The sequence below is a fragment of the Canis lupus genome, chromosome 24 (genome assembly GCF_011100685.1).
Source record: "Canis lupus familiaris isolate Mischka breed German Shepherd chromosome 24, alternate assembly UU_Cfam_GSD_1.0, whole genome shotgun sequence".
Taxonomy (NCBI): domain Eukaryota; kingdom Metazoa; phylum Chordata; class Mammalia; order Carnivora; family Canidae; genus Canis; species Canis lupus.
Window position 1 is genome coordinate 36748483 of NC_049245.1, and position 12797 is coordinate 36761279.

At 48.5% G+C, this 12797-nt stretch overlaps 1 protein-coding gene across 1 annotated transcript in view; it reads right to left on the bottom strand.

Moving 5' to 3' along the window:
- Positions 1-2428: 2428 nt before the first annotated feature.
- PTGIS (prostaglandin I2 synthase) overlaps positions 2429-12797 on the bottom strand; it is a 40354-nt gene continuing 29985 nt past the window's right edge. Inside the window, exons 7-10 of the mRNA XM_038572570.1 lie at positions 10338-10506; positions 9174-9355; positions 7835-7986; positions 2429-5873 (exon numbers count right to left, since the gene is read on the bottom strand). Coding sequence (XP_038428498.1) covers positions 5729-5873; positions 7835-7986; positions 9174-9355; positions 10338-10506 — 648 coding nt within the window. The 3' untranslated portion in view covers positions 2429-5728. The remainder of the gene's footprint in view (positions 5874-7834; positions 7987-9173; positions 9356-10337; positions 10507-12797) is intronic.

Sequence of the window (12797 nt, forward strand, 5' to 3'; positions counted from 1 at the left end):
ACAGCAACAGGTAACTGATACAGGGCCTTTGTTCACACGGTTTCTGTTGCTTAGAATGCTTCCCCAGCTCCCACCATCATTTTTCTCACACAGTGGACCCCTATTCACCTTCCAAAGCCCAGATCCAATGTCATATTCCCTGCCTTCTCACCACCTGGAGTAGTTTCTCTTTTTTCTGGGAAACTTCATTATGAGGCTGAGGATATTCATTCTTTGTCTCCTTCACAGGCTGTGAATGACAATATTGACTCATTTAATGTTCATAAAACCCATTATCATCATTATTCATTGTCCTTATCTTATAGGTGAAGAAGCTGAGACACAGAGAGATCCCCCAAATCACCCTGGTATTAGGGGCTCCAAAGAGATTCAAACCCAGGCAGAGCCTATGCTCTCAACTACTATAATATGTGGTCTCTAATTAGAGCCTAAATAGTAATGACATTGATTATTCCATTCAACGCAAAATTCAGAAGTAGGTGATGCTAGATTCTGTTGCAGCAGCAACTCAGAGGCCTTAAGATTCTTGGATTTCTCCAAGATTCTCTTATCTTCATGATCACAAAATGGCTGCCAGGGCCTTGTTCTCACACGACAGCCCCAAGAGAGGGAGGAAGGAGGCGCTTCTTCCACACTTCTGAAGCTCCCCACAGACTTTCCTGATCATCTCACTGGCCTATACTGGGTCACATGACAACTACTAGCCCAGTCACTAACTAGAGGGGCCTGATAACCTACATTTCGTTCAGCCTCAGGGTTTTTATTATTATTATTTTTTTTAAATGAATAATTTCTTTTTAAATTTTAGTTAATGAACATACAGTGCGTTATTAGTTTCTGGAGCAGAATTTAGTGACTCATCACTTATCTACAACAAGTCCCAGGTCTTGATTTGGAGGTTGGGCCCATTTTCTCTGAGCACATGGCTGCCTACTATGTGAAGGAAACCAGGGTTCTTTTAGCCTTGAGGGAGAGTGCTAAAAGAGGGAGTTTGGCTCTTGGCCAAGCAATCAGTGTTTCTCCCACAGTGGTCAGCCCTCAAAACCCCTGAAATAAAGTCACACAGAGACCCTGTTCATCATAAGGATTCAGATGCCCCAAGGGCCACTTTCTCAGGCTTACATAATGTGGGTAGACTTGCCTTGTCTCTCCCAGGACACTCAGGACACTCTGAGGTCCCAGGGGAGGTCTCAGGGCAAGAGAATAGCATGCCACCAAGTCTCCCCACTCAGCACCCTTTTCCCCCCACACATGCAGATGCTGGGGTGACCAGAAGGGGCTGGTGATGGTGGAGCTGCCATACCGTCTCTCGTCCCCTGCATCTGCATGAAAGGGAAAGAAATGTGTTGAATGTAAACATTATATAAACATTTATGTAAAATGTTGCTGTCTTACTTGGGAGGTCTACCACAGCCAAGTTTGATCCCGCGATATACCTCCATGCCTCTACGCCCCCTTATAGATGAGGAACCTGATACGAGGGACATTTGCCTTGGAAAATTATTTTTCACTCAATGATTTGAGAGAAAAAACAATTTTCTCTTTTTTATATTCTCTGAATCTAGTTCATTTTATTTATGATAGTCACACAGAGAGAGAGAGAGAGAGAGAGAGAGAGAGAGAGAGGCAGAAACATAGGCAGAGGGAGAAGCAGGCTCCATGCACCGGCAGCCCAACGTGGGATTCGATCCTGGGTCTCCAGGACTGCACCCTGGGCCAAAGGCAGGTGCTAAACCCGCTGCGCCACCCAGGGATCCCTTACCTCCCTTTTTTATACTAAAACAAATGCAGGGGCACCTAAGTGGTTCAATTGATGAAGCGTCTACCTTTGGCTCAGGTCATGATCTCAGGGTCCTGGGATCGAGTCCTGTGTCAGGCTCCCTGCTTAGTGGGGAGTTGACTTCGCCCTCTCCCTCTGCCTCTCCCTCTGCTCGTGCACTCCCTCTCAAATAAATAAATAAAATATTTTTAAAAAACCCTCCTAAACCACATGCATATATTATGCTGAAGGATAGAGAGCATCCAGTGAATTTTTAAGAGATTTTTTTCTGCTTGTCTTACTTTGGGTTGTGAGCCTCCTCCCCAAGGTCCTCTATGGGCATCCTGACCCTCTTCTGCCATCAGGAGAATTGCTGATAGAAAGATCCTGAACACGGTCTCAGGAGGCAGAGAACCCTGCACTCAACTCTTGTGGCTACTAACTAGCCACGTGATCTTGGGCAAGCCACTTCACCTCTCTACCAGTTTCTTCATCTATCATAATGGATAATAATATATACAGAGGGATGCTGGAGGTATGACTTGATTCTAAAGTCCCTGTCCCAAAGCTGGCACACAGTACAGTAGGTGCTCTGTGCTCTCTTCCCAGAAACCCTCCTCGCCATTCCGGACATGGCCGACTCTCCACCTAAATCACACTCAGAGGCAGTTCCATAAACAAGGATGGTTTAATACATTTCAGCACATTTCCGTTCAACAATATTATATGAAAATAGAATTCTTTATTAAAACAGCAAGGCATAATCATCACTGCTACTCCCAAAACATTGTGTTTATTTTTAAAAAACAACACACACACACACACCCCAAGATCAAGGACTTTGGCAAAACACTTCAACTCCCAGAGCCTGTTTCTCCATCTGGAGAATGGGCAGGTGGGATGTCCCCAGCTCATTGTGGGCAGGGCCAGCTGGCAACAGGAGAAGACCCTGGGTGGCGCTGGGACTTGCAGTGAGCAGCTTACTCCTCTTCCTGCCCAGGACTGTCCAAGAGAAAGTCTCGGGGTGGTGCTGGCCTGGCTCTAACGCCTCTGCAACAATTGCTTGTCTCATTTTATAACAGAAGAGACAGAGCTCAGTCTCTGAGCCTTGGCGACACGGGCAAGGAGGCTGTCCCACCACCACCCCGCCCCCCAGCAAATGTATTTTTCACAGCCACTTTCTATTTTTGGCAGCGAGTGATACATGTTGTCCCTTACTGGCAGTGGTGGAATAAAGTTCCCTTTTTAAGCAAATTTAAAGTTTAAACAATGAGTCTGTTTTAAAGGAAAATATCTGGTAAATACAATACAAAGTAAAGCAAAAACAAAACCATAATCATGCCAATAAGGGAGGAAACACTTCGTTAGGTCGACCTAAAGCATTTCTGACACGTGTCCTGCAATTTTGTGATTCTAAAGCAAAGTATGAAGAAATACAATGATGTCCGGGTACCTTCCTAAGTAACCTGTAGCAAGGAGCTAGCACACTCATCTTTCCTGCTTTACTCTGTACCTTATATTTATAGTGATTTTTTTAAAAAAGAAGAAAGAAAACGGGGGCGAGGGAGAGAATAAAGATTAAAATAAGGGAGGGTTTAAAGCATCGTCCCCCCAGCTCTACTTCAATATCTCTGGTACCAGCTGGGGCTGCCTGGTGGGAGAACCATCTCTTCCTAATATCTGTGGCTCCAGGGAGGTGCCACCTTTAAAAGGAACTGGCCTTTTTGGGAACATAGGTGAGAATCTAGTCCCAGTGACAGGGCCACCGTGGTTTGGCAGGGGGAAGATAAGGGCTTTTCCCCAGCACACTGGGGTACAGCCTTGCACGAGAGATCTTCCTGCATCTATTTCTGCCAGCCTTCTTCCTTCCCTTCCAAGCCAGGAGGCAGCTACGGTTGCCATGGAAACCGGCTCCGTCCTCCCACAGAAGGCTGCCAACACTGATTTCCTGCAGAGTTAAGAAGCAGGCGGCAGCGGGGGTCACCCAGGCGTGAAGATGGGTTTCCCTGGGGATATCCTGCCTCCTGCCAATCACAGTGTCTGTCTGGGAATCCTGGGGGTGCCTGGAGGCTGAGGGCCAGGGAAGCCCCCAAGCCCAGGCGCTGCTCCGAGCAGAGATCAGCCCCTGGAACGTTCAGAGATCTCAGGTCCTCTCCATCCTCCTTCCAGCTAAGGCTACAGGGACCGAGCTATGTGTGCATCCGTATGCCTGGGCCTCGGGGGATGCAGCCAGCCATGGGTGCCTCTGGCTCCTCAGCCCTCCGATGCGAAACAGAACCGCCCCTCCACCACCCCCGAGCCCAGGAACGCAGAGCTGCCCATCTAGCATGTGCTACTGGGACCATAATTCCGCCAAATCCTACCAACGCGTTACCTCTCTGAGCCCGTTTCCTCATCTTATAAAGGCGTCACCGTCCTCTCTTCACAGAGATGCAGCGAGAAGCACAAATCCTGTATCTAAACTGCTCCTGTCACAGGCATTTAGAGGGTCCTCAATATACAGGACCTAACGTGAATAATACTACTTAACATCATAATAAAGGCTTCCAGGCAGTTTTTCTCTCTGACTTGTTTTTTTTTCCCCCCTAGGGCTGATACAAAGGCAAATTTTCATCCTTGATCTGTTTGTTTAAACAGCAGTGTATCCAGGATAGGGTGGACCACTGGTCTGAGGACAAATGAGTAGGTTCCTGACACCTCCTACAGTATCCTTCCTAAGAGTTAGACCTGGATTCTCAAACTGGAATGCCTTCAGGGCCAGGAGGGATTGTGAATAGAGAAGCAGGAAGAACAATTTCCACCAAGTGGAAACCCTAGTGAGGCAGCATGCACTCTCCCTGGATAAGGGAATGGGCTGCTGCTCAGCTGTGGCCAACAGTTGCTCTTGGGAATACAGGCTCAGTGTGGCCAGATCTTCCAAGTTTTCGAGAGAAGCTGGACATTTTAAATGAACTCTCTCAAAGATGACATAACAACTAATATATTTTTTCAGAAGTGTAAGCCAAACAAAACAGGTCTGCCAATGGATCATGCTACAGCTGGAGCTTCCAAGCTAGGATGCAGAATACCAAAACCTCTTTTTTTTTTGGCTTGACCATTCCAAGGAGCCCTGGCTGGTTCCTTCCATCGGGGCCATCCTGTTGGGGTTGCCTTTCTTATTTCCTACTCAAGACCCGACACTGGGAAAGCTCTCCCATCTGTAGTGCATACGTCTAGAACAGAGACTTCTACTCAGAGACCAGTCTTTGGAGGGGACTCACGATCTCCACCTTTGCATTAGCCTTTGGGAAAACCTTGCTGAATTTTCTCAAGTGTTGATGTGAATGGAGAGATGAAGGAAGTGTCTAGTGAATGGGGCACCCAGGGAAGAGATATTCCAAGGGACTCCTTTGGTGTTGGCTAGTTTAATAATAATTTGGGGACACAGCTTATTTCAATAGATACCCTGTGAGGTCATGATTGACTCTTTCATGGCCAGCATCTGCTTTGACTATGAGACCCTGATTGACCCTTTCATGGCCAGCATCTGCTTTGATTGGCTGGGGCCTGGACCATTGCATCGTTAAGGACTTGGCATCTTGGGGAGCTAGGGCAAAGCAGTAGGGACTCCTGCTTCTGCCCTGCCTGCCCCAGCTTTTGTGGATATCATAAGGTGGGGGTAAGGGGTTGCGGGGGAGGGAACAAGGGAAGCTGGGAGCAGAAAGAGACTCATTTTGGAACTCAACCATAGCAGCAGACAATTAATTCATAGAGCTTTTGGTGTCCTTTATCCATCCTCCTCCTCTCACCTTGCCTTCATTCCCCTCCACCAGACACAGCCTTCTAGGAAAAAATCAGGAAAGTGGTCATGCTGGCCTCATTGGGTGTTCAAAGCTCCTGCACCCAGGGCAGACGCAGACATGGGAAGCTGGGTGATGAGGGGCTGGCTGGGTGGAGGCAAGTGTGTGAAGCCCTGTCTGCTCCTGGAGCTCATGGTCGAGTGCGGTAACGGACAGGCACGTCATGTTCCGGCTGCATCAGCCCGAAGCCGTACCTGCTGAGGTCGAACTCTGGGATCTCCATGTCTGGGTTGATCAGCTCCAGATCCAAGTGCACCAGCACAAGGAACACGAATCTGCAGAGAGATGGCATTGAAGGTGTGCAAGACTGGAAGACCCAGAGGCTTCTCTGGAATAAGGCAGGAAGGCAAAGGCTTCCTCTTGTGTCTGACCCCAGCATTCACTTTGGGAAAAGTGGGAGCAGAAGAGAAAGAGAGCAGAGGTGATTGCCGCCCAGCCAAAGTCCATGAGCAACTCCACATCTGTGGCTAGGAGGCCTGCCGACCAGTGCTGCCGGTCAGGCTGTGAGCAGAAGTGACAAGTGTCGACTCCACACGAAAGATCGCTCCATTGGCATGAGACTCTCGGTGTGCTCTCTGCCTGACAGCTGTGTGTACGAGTTGTGGTGGTGGAGCAGGGAGATGGAATGAGCCCCACCCCTGAGTCTGTGTATGGAGGGGAGGGGCCCCCTAAACCCACAGCCCACTTTGTGAGTGGGAACTAAACCCCTGTTGTCACAGGCCACTGAGATTGGGGGGGGGGGGTCATTTGCTACAGCAGCATAGCCTGACTCAGTGACACTTTCTGACTCCCCAAGACCATGTTCCTCCCCATTCAGCTCTTAGAACCCTTACTGTCTGCTCTGGCCAGTGGTTGCCCTTGTGAGACCGGGGAAAGGCACCCTTGCACCAAGACCTCTCACTGCCGCCTGTGGGAAAACTGTCCTCTGCGGGAAAACTGTCCTGACGAGCATATGAGCCACGTGCCAGATGTAATCAGGGTGCCAGCATATGTGGTGGCAGCCCCACCTGATGTGACCTGTGGGGTGTTCCTGCCTGCCTGCCTGATCTTACTCCCCACTGCCTGTGTCTGTAGGGTTAGGACTGCATCTTCGACCAGCGAACACCCCTCCACCACCCCCACTGCCACCCAGGTGCCAGCGAGGGACTAAACACATGGCAAGGGTGCTCTACATGGAGAAGAGGGAAGGCGACAATAGAGTGAAGTCCATGCCCTTGATCACGGAGCTAGGCAAACTGAGCTCTGCCTCTTGAGCCTCATCAAGTTTCTTTCCCAGTCTGGGCCTCAGTTTCCCCATCTAGTCAAAGAAAGTCAAAGAAACAGGATGGGTCCCTCCCAGCTCTGAAGCTGTAGGATGCTGGAGAATGAGATGATACAGGGTGGGGAGTTCTGTACCCACACCTGGATTTGGATCCTGGCGCCTCCCTTCATCCAGGTGCATGATCCTGGTGGCAAACGATCTGACCTCTCGAGTCAGTACTGGACTGACCCCTACCGAGCAGGGTTGCGCGACAGTGAAGGGAGATGCTAGGTGCCACCACTGTGCTAAGCATCTAGCATCCGAGATCTGGGGGCCGAGGCTCTTGGGATCCAGGGAAGAGAATTTATAAGGCACTTGAGTGCACAGGCATTAAAATAACCAAGGGGTGGGGCACCTGGGTGGCTCAGTGGTTGAGCATCTGCCTTTGGCTCAGGTTTTGATCCTGGGGTCCTGAGATCCAGTCCCACGTCAGGCTTCCCACAGGAAGCCTGCTTCTCCCTCTGCTTGTGTCTCTGACTCTATCTCTCATGAATAAATAAATAAAATCTTTAAAAATAAATAAATAAATAACCAAGAGGGAACAATGACATTGGGCCAGTTCCTGCCGAGGGGGTTCTGAACATGCACAGCAGCTGCAAACGGACAGCAATGGTCAGCTGCACAGGGTGTCCAGTGTTTGGTATTTGGACACCAGGTCAGGAGGGAAGAGCTCATTGCCAGATCTGATTATTTCAAAGACATCAGAAATCTGGCTTTTATGTGAGATTTTCTGATTCTTAAAAGTTAGCACACCTATTCAAAAACATGAATAAACAGATATGTGGGCAAGAGGTGGCTCATGGGCTGTTTGGAGCCTCTGCCCATTTTCCTGGCTGAGAACCCTTGGGCTCCAGGAGAGGAGGGCATGAGCCAACCAGCTGGAGCAGGAGCCTCCCCCGCCAGGCCCGCACCCCCCCTCCACCCCCACACACTCACTGTTTGATGCTGCTAATGGCGTAAGCCTTCCCCAGGCACTGGTTGTGCCCAGCTCCCCACGGCATGCTATAATTTTTCAGTCGCTTCCCGTCCTTGTAAAAGTCTTTCTTCTCTGACCCATCAGAGTTCAGGAATCGGTTATATTTAAACACCTGAAACAGGAAGGAGGTCCGTTTCTGACTCCACCCCCACAACACCCAGGCCCAAAGAAAACTGTGTCAGGATGTTTCTCGAAGTCTTATTTATAAGAGGGAAAAGCTGAAAACAATGTAAAGGTCAATCAATAGGGGATTGGTTCAAAAATTATGGTAGCTATTTACAAGGTTGAGCTTGGTCTGTGTGTACTCACACAGAATTTTTTAGACTGGTTGTTGAGCGAAAAAAGCAAGTTCGGAATAGCACGTATTGTGTGATCCTGTCCATACATCTATCTATTTGTATGTGTGTGTGTTGTGTGTGTATCTGTAAAGGCGTAACAATAATTTAAAAGATAAATTCTGTGGAACTGGAGAGTAAAGGGAATAAAGAAAAAATTTTTACTTTTAAACACATGTGTCTGTATATTTCTATTTCATAAGTATATATTACTTAGGCAGTTTAAATTTAAAAATAAAAATTATTTTTAGAGGCACTTGGCTGGCTCCATTGGTAGAGCATGCAACTCTTGATCTCTGGGTCCTGAGTTCAAGCCCCATGTAGGGCATAGAGATTACTTAAAAAATATATTTTTAAAAAAGAGGATGCCAATTTCCTTTGGTTACATTGTAGAATGGTAAAGTGAAGATTGTATCTGAGCACAGGGCAAAGAGTGGGAGATGAATGAAAAATGGGTGGTAAGATAAATGAATGCACCAGTGGACATAGAGGTGGAAGGGTGGCTTGATGGATGGGTGAATTGATGGATGGATGCATGGGTGGGTGAATGGGTGGGTAGATAGGTAGGGTGATGGATCTGGCACATAGTAAACACCCAAATTTGTTAGAAATTGTAAAATTCTGACCCATCTCAAAGTCCAGGGAGAGAGAAAAGTGTTGAGAAGCTGACGTCGTAACATTCCCAAAATAGGGAAATTGCTCAGCTATCACTTACAAAGCACTCCACATGTGCCAGGCACTATTAAGGCCTTTCTTACATGCTCTCATTTAATCTTCCTGACAACCCTGTGAGGCAGGTCCATTTCACAGGGGAGAGAACAGAGACATGGAGAGGTGAAGTAATCTGGGCATGGCCACACAGCAAACAAAGAGCAGGAGTGGGCTGCCACTCAGATCTGGCTAAAAGCCAAAGCCACTGATTCCCCTCCACCCCCACCCTTGTGGTCCCTAGTATGTAATTCACCTCAGGGTCTGTGTAGATTTCTGGGTCTTTCTGGGGACTCAGGAAGGGAAAGAGGAGGAGGCGGTCTCCACGTCGCAGGCTGAACTCCCGCCCGTCTGCCATGGGCATGGCCAGGTCCACCATGACCTCCCGGGTAATGAAGGGCGCAGCGGTGAGCCTGAGGCTCTCACTCAGCACGCTATCTGCACAGGCAGGTACCAGGAAGCGTCAGCAGCTGTCCTCTCACACACTCAAATGCCACCCCCAGCCCTCATTTTAGGAAGGTGGGCAGGCTCAGAGAGGGTGCATAACTTGCCCATCATCACACAGTGAGGCCAAAAAAGGCCAAGTGATGAGATATGACTACTATGGTCCTCAGACCTTGGATGTGAGGGTTTGGTCTGACTCTAAGAGACTTGTGAGGGGCTGTGGGAGCCAGGGGGATATCAGAGGAGACTAGGGGAAAGCAGGGCCATCAATATTGGTTGCTCCTATCTGCCCAGCTTATATTCCTCATCTGGGAATAGTTCCCTGGTTTTCTTCTGGGGATCACCCCTCTCTCACTCTCAGAGGTTGGGCTGTTGACTTCACTCCCGATTCCATGGGCTGTGTGTGATTGGCCCATCAGAGCATCCCAACCCTCTGCATCCTGACATTGGTTCAAGATGGGCATATAACTCAAAGAGAGCCAATAAGACACATTCCTGGCACTTTGGGTAGGAATGTTGCAGAGCAGCACACCCTCATGGGGCTGATAGCATGTCAGCCTAGACCCGTTGGTGGCTAACCTGTGAGCCTGAGACTAGAGCCAACCCAGCAGAGCAGGGCTGACAGAGGGAGCACTGAGTTCAGATGATGCTGCTACAGCACCTGGGTCCACCTGGGTCTGAAGCTAGTAACGTCTGAACTTTTCAGTTAATGCCCTCAAAAAGTCCTTTTTCTGCTTTAGCCAGTTTAAGTTAGGTTTTCTGCCAATTGCAACCACAAATTTACTGAGTCCATGAGTCCTGAGCAGCTGAGACAGAGGCATAGAGATGCCAGGTCTAAGAAGATAGGAGGTCTGGGGGACCCTAGGTCAGAGGATGCTGATGGATCCTGCACGATGGGATACCATGCTGGGAAAGGCTTAAGACGCCCACAGTGACGCAGTCTTTGGGGCTAATTTGGAGGATCTGTCCCTCTCACCGAGCACAGGCATGTTGTCCAAAAGCTTCTGGGGGAGGGTGGTCATCTGTGAAATGGGCTGCTCTGCTCTGGAGAGGAGCTGCTCGAACTCTCCACGGACAGCAGCCAAGGCCTCAGGATTCTTGAGGAGGAAGATCAGAAGCCAGAAGGCAGCAGGTCCCATATTCCCCTGCAATGAGAAGGAGCCGCTGTTATACCCCCAAGAGGGCAGGCCTGGGGTGACAGGCGATGCGTCTGTGCCACAGACACAGCCATGGCCAAGGCAGAGAGGTTCCCACACCTGCCAAACATCTAGGCATGACTCATGTTTATCTTCAGCTCCGGCCGTGGCCCAAATACACTCTGGGGCTTTGATGTAGCCCAATGCCTAATTCAGGGCTATTCTTGGCATCCCTGACCTTGAGCAAAATCATTGATCTGAGCTCACATGGGTAATCTTCACAGCTAGTCAGCAAAGAAGTGTCAGAAGTAGGGAACAAGGTGTTTCTGTTAAGATTATGGTTGACATCTGAGGATAACTGCATCCTCAGCCCCAATTCTCCACCCTCCCCTGTACCCATGCCCCTTACCATGGACTTGGCACTTCCTTCCTCCCATTTCAGAGGCAGAGTGTATTTCCCCAGCTCTGTCAATCTGTGACTTGCTTTGGCCAAAGGAATGAAGCACAACTGACAGAGTAGCAGCATTAAGTCCAGGTCTTAAGAGACCTTGTGTGTTTCTACCTGCCCAGCTGGCTTGCTGGTCCCACGAGGAGGATGCAAGACATGTGTGGCAGGGCCGGCTGTCCAGCTGACCTCGTCTAGAGCAGCTGACACCCAGCAGCCCCACAGACACGTGAGTTAAATAATTGCTCATCAGTGTGTGCCACTGGGTCTTTGTGGTTGGTTGGTACACAACAATAGCAAAGTGATGTAACATCTGGACATTGACTTTCAAGTATTTGAGTATTGTGTATGTATGAAGCAAAGAAGCCATCATCAACGAGGACTGTGAAAGCTAGTCATTTCTTGAACAAAAATTATGTAAAAATTCCCAATAGTTCAGTAATTAGGAAAATGAATAAAATTTCTTGCTTCAAGACTTCAGCCTAGTGGAACGTTTTAATATTCAGGTGTTTAGCATGTGGCTAAAACGTGTGGGGTTCCCAGAAACGAGCTCCAGGCATGGGTGAAATACCAACTTGCCTTGAGTTGGGGCAAGATTTTTGCCCCACCATCCAATCTTGATAACGTATTTCCCCAGTAATTCTCTTACAGACATAATCGAACACAGACCAAAGGACATTTGCAGGAGGATAATGATCACGGTGCTGACGTAACAACAAAAAGATTGGAAGCATCCTCAATGTCTATCAATAGACCAATGAGATCAAGGATGATCCATCCTCAGGATGATGACACAGAAGTCATTAAAAGGCCCTGGCTCTGTGTGTACCGACGGGATGGTAGCCAAGATGCACGGAAGCACGATGTGGACCAGGGGTTCCCTGTGCTCCCATTGGTGTGTATGTTTGCAGAGTGATCACGTGATGCAGCACAGGCCATCTCTAGAAGGAGCCTCTGGGACACAAACTGCGAGGATGGGTTGGGGGGATACTGATTTTCACTGCATATGTCTTTTTAAACTGATTTTTAAAAATGGATACAGTACTTTAAAAAAAGATTTATTTATTTTTAGAGGAAAAGAGGGGTGAGGAGCAGAGGGAATGGGACAGAGAGCATCCTCAAGCAGATGTCCCACTGAGCATGGAGCCCAACATGGGGCTGGATCCCATGACCCTGAGATCATGACTTGAGCCAAAATCAAGAATCGGATGCTTAACTGACTGAGCCCCCCAGGCGCCCCTGGATGCAGTATTTTTTTTTTTTTTTTTTTTTTTTTTTTTTTTTAATTTTTTTTTTTATTTATTTATGATAGTCACAGAGAGAGAGAGAGGCAGAGACATAGGCAGAGGGAGAAGCAGGCTCCATGCACCGGGAGCCCGACGTGGGATTCGATCCCGGGTCTCCAGGATCGCGCCCTGGGCCAAAGGCAGGCGCTAAACCGCTGCGCCACCCAGGGATCCCGGATGCAGTATTTTTAAGCAAAACAAAAATGAGTATTTTTATAGTGATCTGCAATGACAAGGAGAAATGCTCAGGACATAATATTAAGTAAAATTAAAACTTGGGATTTTAAAGACTACATGATCCTCATCACAGAAGAAAACGTGCAGAAAAAGGTAGCAAACAAATGCACCAGGGCATCAATGATGGTGACACAGATTTTGGTTTTTGTCTTCAGCTACTGTGAATTCAGCACCAATGAGGTGCCACGTCTCCTCACTCAATCCTCCCCTCAAGCAGGCACCACTATCATCCCCCTTTCACTGAAAAGGAAAACCAAGGGCTCCCTAGTCCCAACTCATGGCCCAGCACACGGCAGGGGCTCAATGGCATTTGTCGAGTAAACATCTATGTC